The sequence below is a fragment of the Stegodyphus dumicola genome, chromosome 6 (genome assembly GCF_044657685.1).
Source record: "Stegodyphus dumicola isolate Sdum_Otavi_A_Nest chromosome 6, ASM4465768v1".
NCBI classification, from domain to species: Eukaryota; Metazoa; Arthropoda; class Arachnida; order Araneae; family Eresidae; genus Stegodyphus; species Stegodyphus dumicola.
The window spans coordinates 115,131,675-115,145,232 of record NC_140773.1 but is presented as its reverse complement, the minus strand read 5'-3'; the positions used below and the strand labels follow the sequence as shown (position 1 = coordinate 115,145,232).

General features: G+C 33.2%; 1 protein-coding gene across 6 annotated transcripts in view; it reads left to right on the top strand.

Annotated features, from left to right (window-relative positions):
- Nucleotides 1-13,558, top strand: part of LOC118204281 (roundabout homolog 1-like) — a 239,073-nt gene that overhangs the window by 103,946 nt on the left and 121,569 nt on the right. For all 6 annotated transcript variants that reach the window (XM_085818850.1, XM_085818849.1, XM_085818847.1 and 3 more), the window contains exon 2: nt 10,300-10,596. In XM_085818850.1, coding sequence (XP_085674976.1) covers nt 10,300-10,596 — 297 coding nt within the window. The remainder of the gene's footprint in view (nt 1-10,299; nt 10,597-13,558) is intronic.

Genomic DNA, 13,558 nt, shown 5'->3' with positions numbered 1-13,558 from the left:
CACGCGAAGAGAAAAGTTTTGGTTTACAAGGACAGTTTCAGTTCCCAATGATTACGTCATCAGAGCTGCGCCGATCATAGAGTGATCTAGAAATGACGCAATGCAGAGAAGTTATTACGATTTTAGAATAGAGAGGAAGAATTTATGTTTATAATTATAATTCTGATTCATACATTTTTATCTTACATATTCCCCCCTTCAAAAAGAAAAAGGCGTAGCGACAGAGAAGCCTTTTTAACGAGAAAGAGTTAAAGCACTAGCAAATGTTAAAAAAAATATAAATAATAAAATTTTGATCCTGTAAAGTATAATTTATAAATATAATTTTTTTTAATAAATTGTTAATTTTTAGAGTCCTATTGAATTTTTCAACATTTCAGTCCAAAAGTCTGTTTGTTTGAGAGTTCACATAAGCATAATTCATCAGGGAAGGTTCTTGTTATTACAGAATATCACAAAAACTTTTACATAATCATTTCTTATAATTAAATGTAATGCACATAAATATTTATGATACTTATTTCCATACTGATAAATTATAATTTAACATCATAAATAATAGGATTCAGATTTTCAGAATTTATGGTTTCACCGTTATCATCTTTCATTTACAATTCCTGATTTTACCAAACTGGAAGCCTCGCAATACTACTAAACAAACATATCCATCAATAGGGCTGTCCTCTTGAGCTAACCAGTGTGTTCTATGCACTGGTGGCCTAGGGTGCCTTGGCAGTTACTTGAAAAGGCCTCCGTTCCTTCCATTAAGGTAACTGGCCTTTGAGAACTGCATTAATACATTCCATAATAAAAAAATATAATAATAATAATAATATAAAAAAAATTACAAACACTCATAAAATGAGAGCCTCCAACATTATCTTGCATGAAGAGGGTAAAAGGAACAACTGTACAGAGGTAATTACAGGCCTCTGTTGAAGGAACCAGTACACCCTCAGCATACTATACTTAACACACAATAACCCATAAATTTTAACATGCATGTCCCATAATTTCATATTACGTATCTGTAATAATTTCACTTATTTTTTACACCTTTATTTTTAGAATAATTATAAAATTCGTATTCAAAATTCTCAACAAAATTTCAAACACATAAAAACTTATCTTAATATCCTTCCCTATGAATAATTTAAATAGCTTAAAATTAATTACTTAATTTGCTCACACATAATTATGAAAAATTAGAAAAATTAATGAACAAGAATTCCAGATTTTCTCAAAACAAATTGCAGAAATTTTAACCAAAGTTGAAATGAAAACTATAGAATCCGCAGCACATTCAATAATTTAGTTCCTGAGCTAGATTCACACGAATGGAATAATTTTTGAGCTGTTGAAAAAGCGGAAGTGCAAATAATTTTCTGTCGCACATACTTGCAAACGCTAACTCAGTTCGACCTTGAACCCGCTGTAATGCTTCATTCCAAAACGGTAATTCACTGATGATTTCCTTTTCACTAGGCATTCGAATTTCTCAATTTATCGAGAGATTACTTTCAATCTGTAAACACTACGCGTGATTATTTTTTTGAAGCACTTGCAAAACACCACAGCAGAAGAATGATCTGTTATTTTTTCAACACTGAAAAAACAAACTTGATGATTCACTTCTTTCACATTATCTTGGATTTATCACAAAACGATGATTTGAAGAGCTGAATTAAATTTTTTATTGAGGTTTCAGGCTGCAGGAAACTATCCTTACCGGCTTAATTGTCATAATAAGAGCACAAAGAAAAAAGACGTATCAGTCTCCATCTGTGCTTAGATTCATATTGAAGAAGAATTTTGATTGCGTAGTATTTAAAGAACTTGGCAGTCGAGGCAGTTTTAATTCCATTTTTATTTCCAATTGATATTTGTGGCCACAATCACTTGGCACTCTAGTCGTGCCTTTCCACAGAAGATTTACATTTTTGATATTGTTGAGATAGAAAGCAAGCCAGCGAAATTACATCTTAGCAGAGCAGAGGGCAAAAACTGAAGTGCGTAGTTATGCAAGATGGAGGCACGCGAAGAGAAAAGTTTTGGTTTACAAGGACAGTTTCAGTTCCCAATGATTACGTCATCAGAGCTGCGCCGATCATAGAGTGATCTAGAAATGACGCAATGCAGAGAAGTTATTACGATTTTAGAATAGAGAGGAAGAATTTATGTTTATAGTTATATTATAATTCTGATTCATATATTTTTATCTTACATATATATATATATATATTGCAGTGTATTTTTATGATAAATAGCTTCAGAAAAAAAAATTATCTCTTTTTTTTAGGGGGTCGTAATAATGCAACAGTTGGGGGTGGAGAAGAAAAATTTTCGCAGTTACTTAACTTATTGCATTTGAAAAGCGCGTAAAAAATGCGTTCGCGGTCAAATAAATTATCAGTTAGGCATGCAAATTAAATATACTTAAAATTATATCAACTAGATATATTATTAAAATAAAATTAAACCGAAGTCATCGGCCATCAGTGGCGTAGAATTTCACAATCACCATTGTGAGGTTAGAAAGTTTTGCTGTATGTCTGAATCCAGCACTTATCTGTGTTTCTTCTTAAATGTCATATGTTTGCTTTTGTTTTCAAAGGTAGTTGATTTATTTTCCTTGAAAATACGTGTTGCTGATTTCAGAAATTAATTAATGCATTTTGAGAAAAGCAAATGTAATAAAAAGTTTGGAAGCTCTGAGGTTTTGAATAAATGTAAAATTTTATTTTTTTTCTGACTGGTTCTTTACTCTTGAGAATTATCATATAAAATCATTTAACATTTTAATAAAACCCTGATTAAATTTTTGAAAACTTTTATTTTACGTATATTATCGCTATAAAACGATTATAAAACGATTAGTTTTACGATAAACAAGTTCATATTATTGGTAAACAATAACTAGAACAATAAGGGGATCCACTGGCAAGAAACAGAAGTAAAGAAAACGGAATCCCGCATAAGTAGAACAAATAGAGCCGTAATATGCTGAGGAAGAAAGTACTAGTAAACTTCCATAAGCATGGAGAGACGGAAAAAGGAAACATTCACACGAGCATAAATATACAAAAGCTGAAAGTCTGCACATTTTCGGAGCAGATAAGAATGTGCTGGGGGAGATAAAAAGCGTTGAAAGCATAAAAAGAAGGGAGAGGGGGGGTCTGTTATACCCTCTCAAGCGATATTTGTAAGCAGACCCTCAAGAAAAACTGCTTGCCTTGATGGTGGTGCAAGGCTCAATGAAGAGGCTCTCATATTTCTTGGCAACCCTGACTCTGATGGAAACTTCTGTCGTTCTGTGTTCCATAGCCTGCCAGTATCTGCCAAAAATGCGATACTTTTAAAAAAGGTCATCAACTTTTGTAATAGTATGATGAAATAGAGGCCCGTTATCATTAAATCCATAATCATATTTCTTATGGTAAAAGCTATAAATATACATTTCGAAGAAGCCAAATGATAATATCAATATTGAGCATTCATGTACCTTCTTTGGTTGTTATCTTGTCCATGTTAGATTATTAGAGGCAGTAGGACAAGTCCTGTAGAAAAGCTTTCCCTCAGACGGAGAGAATATTATATAGAATGTTAAACAAATGTAGTAGTGAAGGTAAAGTATATTATTAGTCCTAGAGTAATTACAAGGCTGTGAAATTTTTTTTAACTGAGTTTAAAGAAAAGAATAAAGAAAAACTTTTATATGTTCGCATTCGACTTCACTTGTTAATGTGAGTTACATAAACTTTTGCTACATTTGACATTACTTACAAATGTAACTTTGCTGATGGATGTTTTATGTCACCCAGCACAATTGGATAAGAATAACGTCAACATCAGTAAAGCAGGTAACCGGAATTTAATGACAATATCAGGACAACAGTGTCGATGCAATTAATTATATATATCATATACTGATGTAAGTTATGTAGAACTTAAATCTGAAAAATCACATTTGTGACAGCATGCAATTCATGCCTCAGTCCCTGAGCGCTAATCGCGTAATTCTGTATAGTGTAGAGTGTTCTATTTCTGATGCATATATTCATTATCATTTTGACATAGTCGAACTTGCTTTTCATTCATCGCAACTTTTGTAATTAATCCGGGCATGCTAATTTTCACAACTAGTGTATATGTTATTGTGAAAGACCGAGATCTGGTTGGCAAAAGTCGATATTCTCCGGTTAATGTCAGCAGTCACATAAACGCTTGGTGAATGACTGAAATATTTGTTAAATATCATTATTTCTCACCGGCTATTCAGCATGCACTGACAGTGAATGCTGAATAAAAATATTTTTGTTACGTTGAAACAAAAATGCAACTTTTTAAGTAACTAAAATCTTTAATTAAAAAAAAAACTTTTAAATCGTGCTCCTCGTGCTGTCCTTGCTTTATATTTAGTGACTTGCATTTTTTTCCACAAAATATCGAGGTCTAACTCTATCGGTATTATATTATTCTGCCCCTATTTTTTCCCCGTATTTTGTTTTTGTTTCTGCATACGTTGAGAAAGATTTTTCATTTAAATACGTTGTTCCGAATGGCATTAAAATGTTTATAGCTGTGTGAGAAATTTCTGGATTTTCTGCTTAAATCTGCAACTAAAAATTTAGGAGCTGCTCTTACTTACATTTAGATTTTAACATCGAATCTGTTGATATGTCACTTTCCTTCATTAGCAAGCCTTCTGATTTATCATAGTACTCGAACGGCTTTTTTATCCAGTCATATAGTTTTTCCTTTTTGGGAAATGTTCTTTTATATTGGTAAAGGTGCTCAATTATGTAACTTTTAACACTGTCATGTAATTGTGATTCATTTTCTGTTAGAAGACTGTTTAGTTTTGCAAAATATTGCTCGTCATTCTCTTTGATGTATGTCATATGTCGAATTTTTATTTCCTCGGAACACAGTTTGAAGACTACATAGCACATACGGTCAGTGTTACCTAAAAGATTCCAACAGAGTTAGTAGCCAGGTTATCTATAACTCTGCTTGAGGTAAAATGTAACCATTTCTGCTTAAAATGATTTGATCTTATGCGTAATTCATGCATTACTTTTTTTTTTTTTTTTTTTTGTGACAGAACATGACTTGATCATTTGCAGTGTCGGTGAGGGTATGAGATTATGCGCTGTACTCCCAAATTTCTACTGGTTTAAAACCACGACCCTTGTTCCTGAATGGAAAGGAGTTATTACCTGTATGTAACCAAAAGCTTTTCGTAACATCTACTTAAATGGTCATGGACTTCATACTGGCACGTAAATTTACCAGCCAATCTTATTAAATTTATCGCCCATCTTACAAATTCTTAGGAATCGAAACATTTACGTAAAATAGCAATCCCGTGTGAATGGCTGTGGCTGCAAAAATAGGCGAAAGTTGTTATGAAATGATTCCGTAGGAATTAGTAAGTGAAGTTAGTAGGTGAAGTGACTAATACACGAAAAGAAGTGGGTGAGGGGACACCAGAACTTTCACAAAATTACTGTATAACTCCGCCCCAGTTTTGAAAAAGAGCGATTATGTGAAGTAGTTGGCTATACAATGTAAGCTTAAACTACAACATGTGAATATGAAAAGAAATGGAAATATCTGAATATGTTACAAATAGAAAAATGACAAAAGGTTAAAACTCGACTAAGGCTTTGTATACTATTGTTTATGTAAAATTAGATGTGAAAGCGTAAAGTGAAAAATCTGTAAATCATATGCAACAAATGTAAAATCGTTGAATGTCTAACATCCTCAATCTGTTTCAAGCAAGGAATTTGAACCTGTGTTTTTCCAAGGGCCTTGCAACTCTGCCCATATATTATATTCTTACTTAGATCAAATTAATTCCCGCGAGTTCGGTAAACTCCAGATACTTTTTGCTAAGTTAGCAATCAATTCCGTTTCGATTATATGCATATACATTGAGTCGGAAGCCAACTCAGTGGTTTTAACCCTATTGGATGGATCCAAGAGTTTCGCACTTCTCTTCCCTTGCCATCAAATCTGTCGAGAGAACTTTCGGCTCAATAGTATTTGAAGTGTCCCTGTCCCGCGCACAAACATTATACACGTACAAATATCAAAGGCGACAATCAACGTCAGTAACAAGAAATGGAAAAACGGTTCTCACTTCTTTATAGAAATACTACCGTATAAGCCAAACGGCTGCTGTACCGATCAGGTCGGCAAGTGACTTAACACCAAAGAAATGTAAGCGAACTTAAATATTAAAAAGTGCTATGCAGAAATTTACCTACAACAATATAGTGCTCCTTTGAAATGAATTACTCATTTTAAATTAATTCTTAATAATTTGCCAATTATAAAATCTGAAGTGTTGATGCTTTATTATAAGTTTGCTCAGTCTGCAAAGCTCTTGGTAAGAGATTATTTATAATCAGTAATAAATTGTTTGCCGTTTGCTTTATCTTTTGATTGATAAACTGCCGGCATATTTCAATTTTATCCAATACGCTACTTTCAGGACACTGATATGTAAATCTGTTTATAGAAAAGTAATAGGAAAATAAATAGTTGCTTTCTGGTAGAAAATAAACAATATAAATTAGGCTGAAGTTTTTATATTAATTGGGATTTTACAACGACCTAAATTTCGTGCAGAGAATTCCCGTGATTATATTCGTGGAGCTAGGTTATAGTCATGGAGCTATCACATAAAAAAAAATCTGTCAACTAAATGATATACCTGGATTATTTGTTGTGCTGGAGCTAGATATTAAAACGCCAATTAGTTTCATTCGCATAGTTTCTTGTACTTGTGATTTTAACGTTAGACATGAAAGCGTTTACATTGCGAATATAAGAAGCACCGTTTGATGATGGATTTTAATGTGGACGCTTCTTGTCCCTACAACTACTTAAGTCATATGGCATTTATATCTGTAAGCCGTATTCCATACTAACTAAATAGTAGTAGTAATTTATTTCCATTCTTTTTCGAGAGTTCTGGTCTTATAAAAAAACTACCATAGCTTCTCCTTTCTTCTTGTGGGAAATTTCTTTCTCAAGTACTAAATCGTCGCTGATAAAGTCCACTCCATCTACACCGTCTGAAGAGAGGTGTAAACTAGTCTATGACCATCGAGTTTTTTTACACCTCTTCTTTTTCTGTCGCACCCCTCGAGTACCTGCTACGTTAAGTCTGATTAATGGAATGAGCCCATCGAGGCAGAAGTCGTAAATTTTGCGATTGCGTCTCCCGGAGAGGGACAGATAAATTTGTTCAATAACTCTTTATGGAACGGGAGATCTTAGTTTTCTTTGGTGAAGAATGTGAATGCTTTTGTTTTCTTTGGAGTGCCTGTGCGAGAACTTTAGTTGTTTGCACTTTGTTGAAAGATAACCCGGGTGTATTTTATGGGAATAAGAACGTTTATTCTTGAATTCCCTCCCTTCCAGTATTTCCTAATTAGTAGTCTTGGTCTTTTTTAAAGTTTTAAAGGGATGCTTAGTTTTTTTGATTGGAGGGGGGGGGGGCTGATATCTTGAAAAAATTCACCAAATTTCATAGAGGAGATCCTCTTGTGATAACTTCACCAAATCAGTTCAGTGCTGATTTCGGTCTACAACCATGACGAGTTCGAAAGACTCGATTCGTGTTTTTCTTCCTCCAGAACTTGAAAAGGGAAAAGTTATCTTTCACGTCAGCAATTATATCCTGATATGGACTATTTATATTTTACATATTACAGCTTTGTAACACTATATATATGTAAAAATACCACAAATTTATCGAAAGATGTAACGAATTAGAAATCAGACTGCACGATTTAACAGCCATAAAGCTCATTCATGAAAGGCAGATTTAAAAAAAAAAAAAAAAAAAAAAAAAAAAAAAAAAAAGCTTTTATTATTAAGATTATTATATCTGCTTTTAAAGGTTTGCTTTAGAAATTCCATAAATATAGCAAGAACGTAGGTGTCAGAAGTCTTCAGTAAGTACAAAATGCCATGGAAATCAATAAACAAATAAGCAGTTCCTTTAATGGCATTACGATTGAATGAAAAGAAGAAGCGTTTAGATTTTGAATTAAAAATGTTTTGGATTTTGAATTTTAAAGCTTGTGTGTGTTTTTTGTTGTTGGTGAGTTGTTGGCGGTATTAAAAAAAATTGAAACAGTGTGTTTAAATTAAAGTTTTTTTTTTTTTTTTTTTTTTTAAAGAAAATTTGTTTTTATGGCAAATTTCATTTTATATAACGGCTATTTTTTCTTTTAATTCACAAAACAAATTATTCCGGTAGAATTGGGTTGAAATAGGATATAGAAATTGTATTACGATACTGGAGCCTTTTACAGTATAAAAAGACCTCTATGCAAGCAGTTTGGTTATTTTTAGAAAATAAAAAATCACGGTGAAAACTTTACAATGTATTCGTAGCGAGTCCTTAAACTTTTCATTTCCTTGGCAATGGAAATGAAAGCAGGAATAAGGACTGCAATTAAACATATTATCCGTTATTACTCTTAAACTGTTACTCAAGTCAATTAAGAAAACAAAAATGTAAGATGTAAATGGCTGTTTACTAAAGAGACATTTTAAGCAAGGAACGCACTCGCAATCTGTTAAGGTCAAGAACACAGAGTTGTATGTGGTTTATATGAAATCAAGGCAAAAGAGAGAAAATTCAACTTAACATGTGATCTAAAAAAGTAGAGATTTTTTTCTTACAGAGTTTTATCATCATTATTATAACTTTTGGTTTTAATGATGTGATCTGGCATGAGAAAATTGTGCGCGTTCCTCTGTTATCGTGTTAAATCGTATGTTCTGATTAATTTTTTATTTTTCTTCTTTCCTTCCCTTCTTCCTCTTATATCGCGAGGAGTAAATAAATATTTAAGCAGAAATCAAGTTAAATTATAATTCTCTGAAAGACAAAAGCAGTAATGTCAATCATATTGCTTACTTATTATAAAAATTTATTCAAAATGTATAATTATTGATTAATAATCTTTTTATTTTTGAAAGAATCTGTTTTATAAATCTGAAATGAATCCTCGCCTACACGCTTTAACGTGATGTTCCTAATTCGTGCTGCTATTCTCCCTGCCTCATATTCTTTTCGGCTGTGTGCTATCATTCTATTTCCTTTCCAATCCCCCTTTCTGAAGTCGTTCCACGCTGCATAAACATAAACCTTTTATATTCTATATTTGTATTTTTTCTAATTTTAATCGCGTGTGACGTGTTGCCAGGTGAAATCTCTCAGTGTCTTCTTCCCTCCCTAATTCCATGGTCTTCCGTCCCTCGTTTCCTATTTTTAAATTTAGTATAATAAGGTCCATTCATGATTTTCTCCCCCTCCCTCCGCCCCGCCTATTTTAGGCAATAAAAAAGGCGAACTGTTTAAGCGTTTATCGCTGCTGTGATACGGCTGTTCAAAAAAAAAAAAAAAAAAAAAAAGAAAAGAAAAAGAAACAGAAAGGCGCGTGATTTGTCATGCATGCACATGTGTGGATCTGCTTTGCGTCACATGTTTTCAGACAGACGAAACAAAATAAAAGTATCCCTTCCTCTCTAGTCCAGTGACCATTATTAACCTTTGACCTTAAACGTCAGTACTGGTAAGTAAATTTAAATTAGGAGTCTTAATGAATGCATTAAACGCTTAAGAATGTTGTATGACGTGACTTGAGCTTCTTGCATTTTCGCCTTCTAAAGCATGTACAGAATCTTCTGTTACTTTCAGCAAATGAAAAAAGAAGAATATATATAATAAATAAAAATGTGCAACCTAGAAACTTAAGATTACTCTCTAACAATCTTTCGCAGGCATTACGGTGTTCGATGTTCAATAATCTTTCAGGACATTTTATGAAATTTAGAAAATGTCCCTTTCTTTTCAAATTAATTATTCCTTTATTGTGATTATTTGGAAGGAAGATGAAACTGTCACTAGCGGGGTAATTTGGAGAATTAAACTACGAAATTAAAGATTACTTTTAGGTTAATAAATATATTTTGTGCAACAAAATGCAAGCATAAAGTAATTGAGGTGAAACCTTGTACATGGCCAGATGTTACAGTTACTGATACATTTATAAAATTTAAGGAATTAAATGAATTTCAATTGTTTTCCTTTACGAATAGCTGATGTCCAAAAGGAAATATCACTGTGAACATCCACAATACGATGAATGATGGAAACTCACACTAGTGTCTGACTATATATAAACATGTTAAGAAATGTTAGTGTATGCTATATTCTTCCAATGATTATTTACTGTATTATTAATTACAATTAATTTCTTCTTTCAGGTCAGTCTCCTCGTCCTCCTCGAATTACGGAACATCCATCGGACATTTTAGTCCGCAAACACGAGCCTGCGACATTGAATTGTAAGGCAGAAGGTCAACCGGAACCGTCCATCGAGTGGTACCATGAGGGAAATCGGGTGAGGAACGCCGCCAACAGAATGCAGCTGCCTAGTGGAGCTCTATTTTTTCTACATGTGCTTCACACGAAAAGAGAACAGGACACTGGCACTTACTGGTGTGTGGCTACTAATGAGTTAGGCAAAGCCAGGAGCAGGAATGCTACGCTTGAAGTAGCTGGTGAGTGAGCTTTTACGTCTAACTTTACCATTATTACCAGCAGTGCTTAAATTGCGCCGGTACTTCTGAATTTTTAAGATAAATTACAATTCTAGCCGGAGCTCACGGGAGCCCTAAATAAGAGCTCCGATACTTCTTTTTATAAAACTGAGCCGCAATTTCAAGGAAAGAAAAATTAGAATTCCTAACGTTTTAGTTTAACAATAAGCAGATCTTCCAATACTATATTTCTCTAGAAATACGAGCTCATGAGAACATGAGACGTTCAAGTAAAGTCCCCTCACTCATATACGGAAACCTATCCCTTTAAGAAGGGCAATAAATTTGGAGGAATTTGTTTAGGAACGCGTAAATTTCTCGTCATGCCATCGTATCTAGTGTATTCTTATCGATGGTTATAGTTATCCTTTCAGGAACTAAAATTTGTGTTCTTAAATGTGCGTAAGTGACAGCAAGTACAATAAGAGTGAAATACTAAGATAAACTGCTCAGGCACATCCTATATATCGTCTTTCCAGAGTATCCACTGATGTAATACGGGGGGGAAAAGCGTAACCAGCAACTTTGCGTTCATCCTTAGGAGTCAGATTCAGAACTCATTTTACCCCTGACACACATCCGCTTGATGGCTATAATTACATCAGCAAAGATCCGCGGTCAAAGAGTACGTTCTCTCTCACCAAAATTCCCCGCAATTTTTGTTTCCACCCACTCATACCCTCACGCCGTCATTCAGTTTCGCCCTCTTTTTAGCATTATCTGAATTTTTATCAGCTATATTTTTAGTATATTTAATTTTTGTGATGATAAAAGAACTTTTTTAGCTTTACGATCAGAGCTTAAATTGCGTCGGAGCCCACCGAATTCCGGCTCCGATGCGTCTTAGTTTTTGTAATAAATCATAATTCTAGGCGGAGTGCACCAGAGCCCTAAATAAGAAGGTTCCGGCACTTCTTTTATGTAATTGATTAACATTTTCAGTAGAAATTTTATCTATATTTTTATCTATATTTATTTTTAGCAATAAAATTACATTAAAAATCGCTTATTTAATTTTAATTTATCTCTTTAATTTAATTTTAATTTATTTAATTATATAATAATTATTGATCAAATAACAATTTATAAACATTAATTAAATAGCTATCAATTAATTTGATAATAATTAACTATTTAATTTTAAAATTATTAATGAGTTTAATAGTCATTTTATTTATTTATTTACTCTTGTTTCTCTTTGCTGACGGTCTTCCATAGGGCTCCGGCACTTCTAATTTTAGAAATTAAGCCCTAATTACCAGGCTAAAAAAAATTTTCATTGAGCGATAGTCGACTGAAACTTCGATTTTTGTTACTGATATTCTGAAATGGTTCCATGAAGTTTTTATATTTCTGTAATCATTCTCACAATTTAATCTAACATAGTGAACACCTCTGACTAATTATCCAAGAAATATGCATGTATTCATTGGTATTTGGACGTGGAAATTATTAGTTCTTTGAAAATTTTTCTCAGTATAAGATATCTAGCCGAAAATCTCCTTTGGAGACCGTCGGCTAGATACCTATGGCAACAACCAGTGGTCAATCTATGGTTCCGGGCTATTGCAACAACAAATGTTTGAGTTTGATACCTATGGCAATGACCGATTAACCACATAACTAATATTCAACTAGCTAGAAATGCAACTTCTGTCTGATTGATATGTTGTCTGATTTGAGTTCATATTTTTTCGATTTTGTAATGAAAGATGAGATTTTTTCACGATAGAGTACGATAGTTCATGATTGCGTCTAACAGACATGAATTTTGCAGTGTCTACCACAATAATGAACATTACACTGATTGCAAAAGTCATGGCGTTACAAATAAAAACCCATCTTCGTATAATGGAACTTAATTGATCTTGTATAGCAAACGTTTTAACGACATTTCAGCCTAAGTTGAAATTTGGGAGATTTCTGCACAAAGATAGATTTACCGGTAGACGGGATTTTGTATAATTTAATGACACTTCTGCACAAAAATACATTCCTTGATTATCTTTCAACAACTTGGAATGATGATTTTGATTATTTATCTACTTCAGCAAAATTTTAGGCTATTGGAATGTATAAATGTAGGTTTTAACATGATAGCGTGCATTTCTGCAAAGAATGATAAATATCTCAAATCTGTCTTGTAAGCATTTATAATTTCTCAGGTTTCTGACTGGCAATAAAAGTGCTGGAATTTCCGCTTTGTCGTTAAAACATTTTTTGTTTCCTCTTTTCGTTTTACAAATCATTAGGTCTTTAGTGTTCAAAGCATCACATACCATTAATTATAATCCCCAATTTTTGATCGTATATCCTTAGTTATATTCCAATGCAAAACCGCGGTTTTAAACGGTGGTTGAGGATTGCATAGGGTTTCACTTTGGATGTTGCGTAAAAAAAATTCATTTTTACATAAATTTTTAAAAAATTTCATGAAAGTGGGGGCGGAAACGCTAGAATACATCTGACAGCAGCCATCAGAGTATCAAAATTAGACATAATTAAAAAAAGTATGCAAGTGATCTTAGCCTGATGATTGTTTCTCATGGCTACGTGGAAAAGTTTGTCCTCGTTCCTGATTAGTTACGACTGTTATTTCCATTTGTATGAGTGGAAGTGTCACATCACGTACCAAACTCATATGATCATTTACTCGCGAACTTAATAAAGGATTAATCGCGCCGTTGAACTTTTATCTGTAATGATAATGTTGGGCAATGTCTGTCAACTGGTGGCCCTAATACCGCATGCATCTCGCTATTAGTCTAATAAAATTCATTAGTGAAATAACTAATGAGATTTCCGAATGTATATATATTTTCATGCTGTTATCTTCCGGACATATAGACAGATTCTGAATATAGACAGTGTCACTGAGTACTGACGTGTATTTTTTTCTTTACGTGAACTTTTACATTAGCCT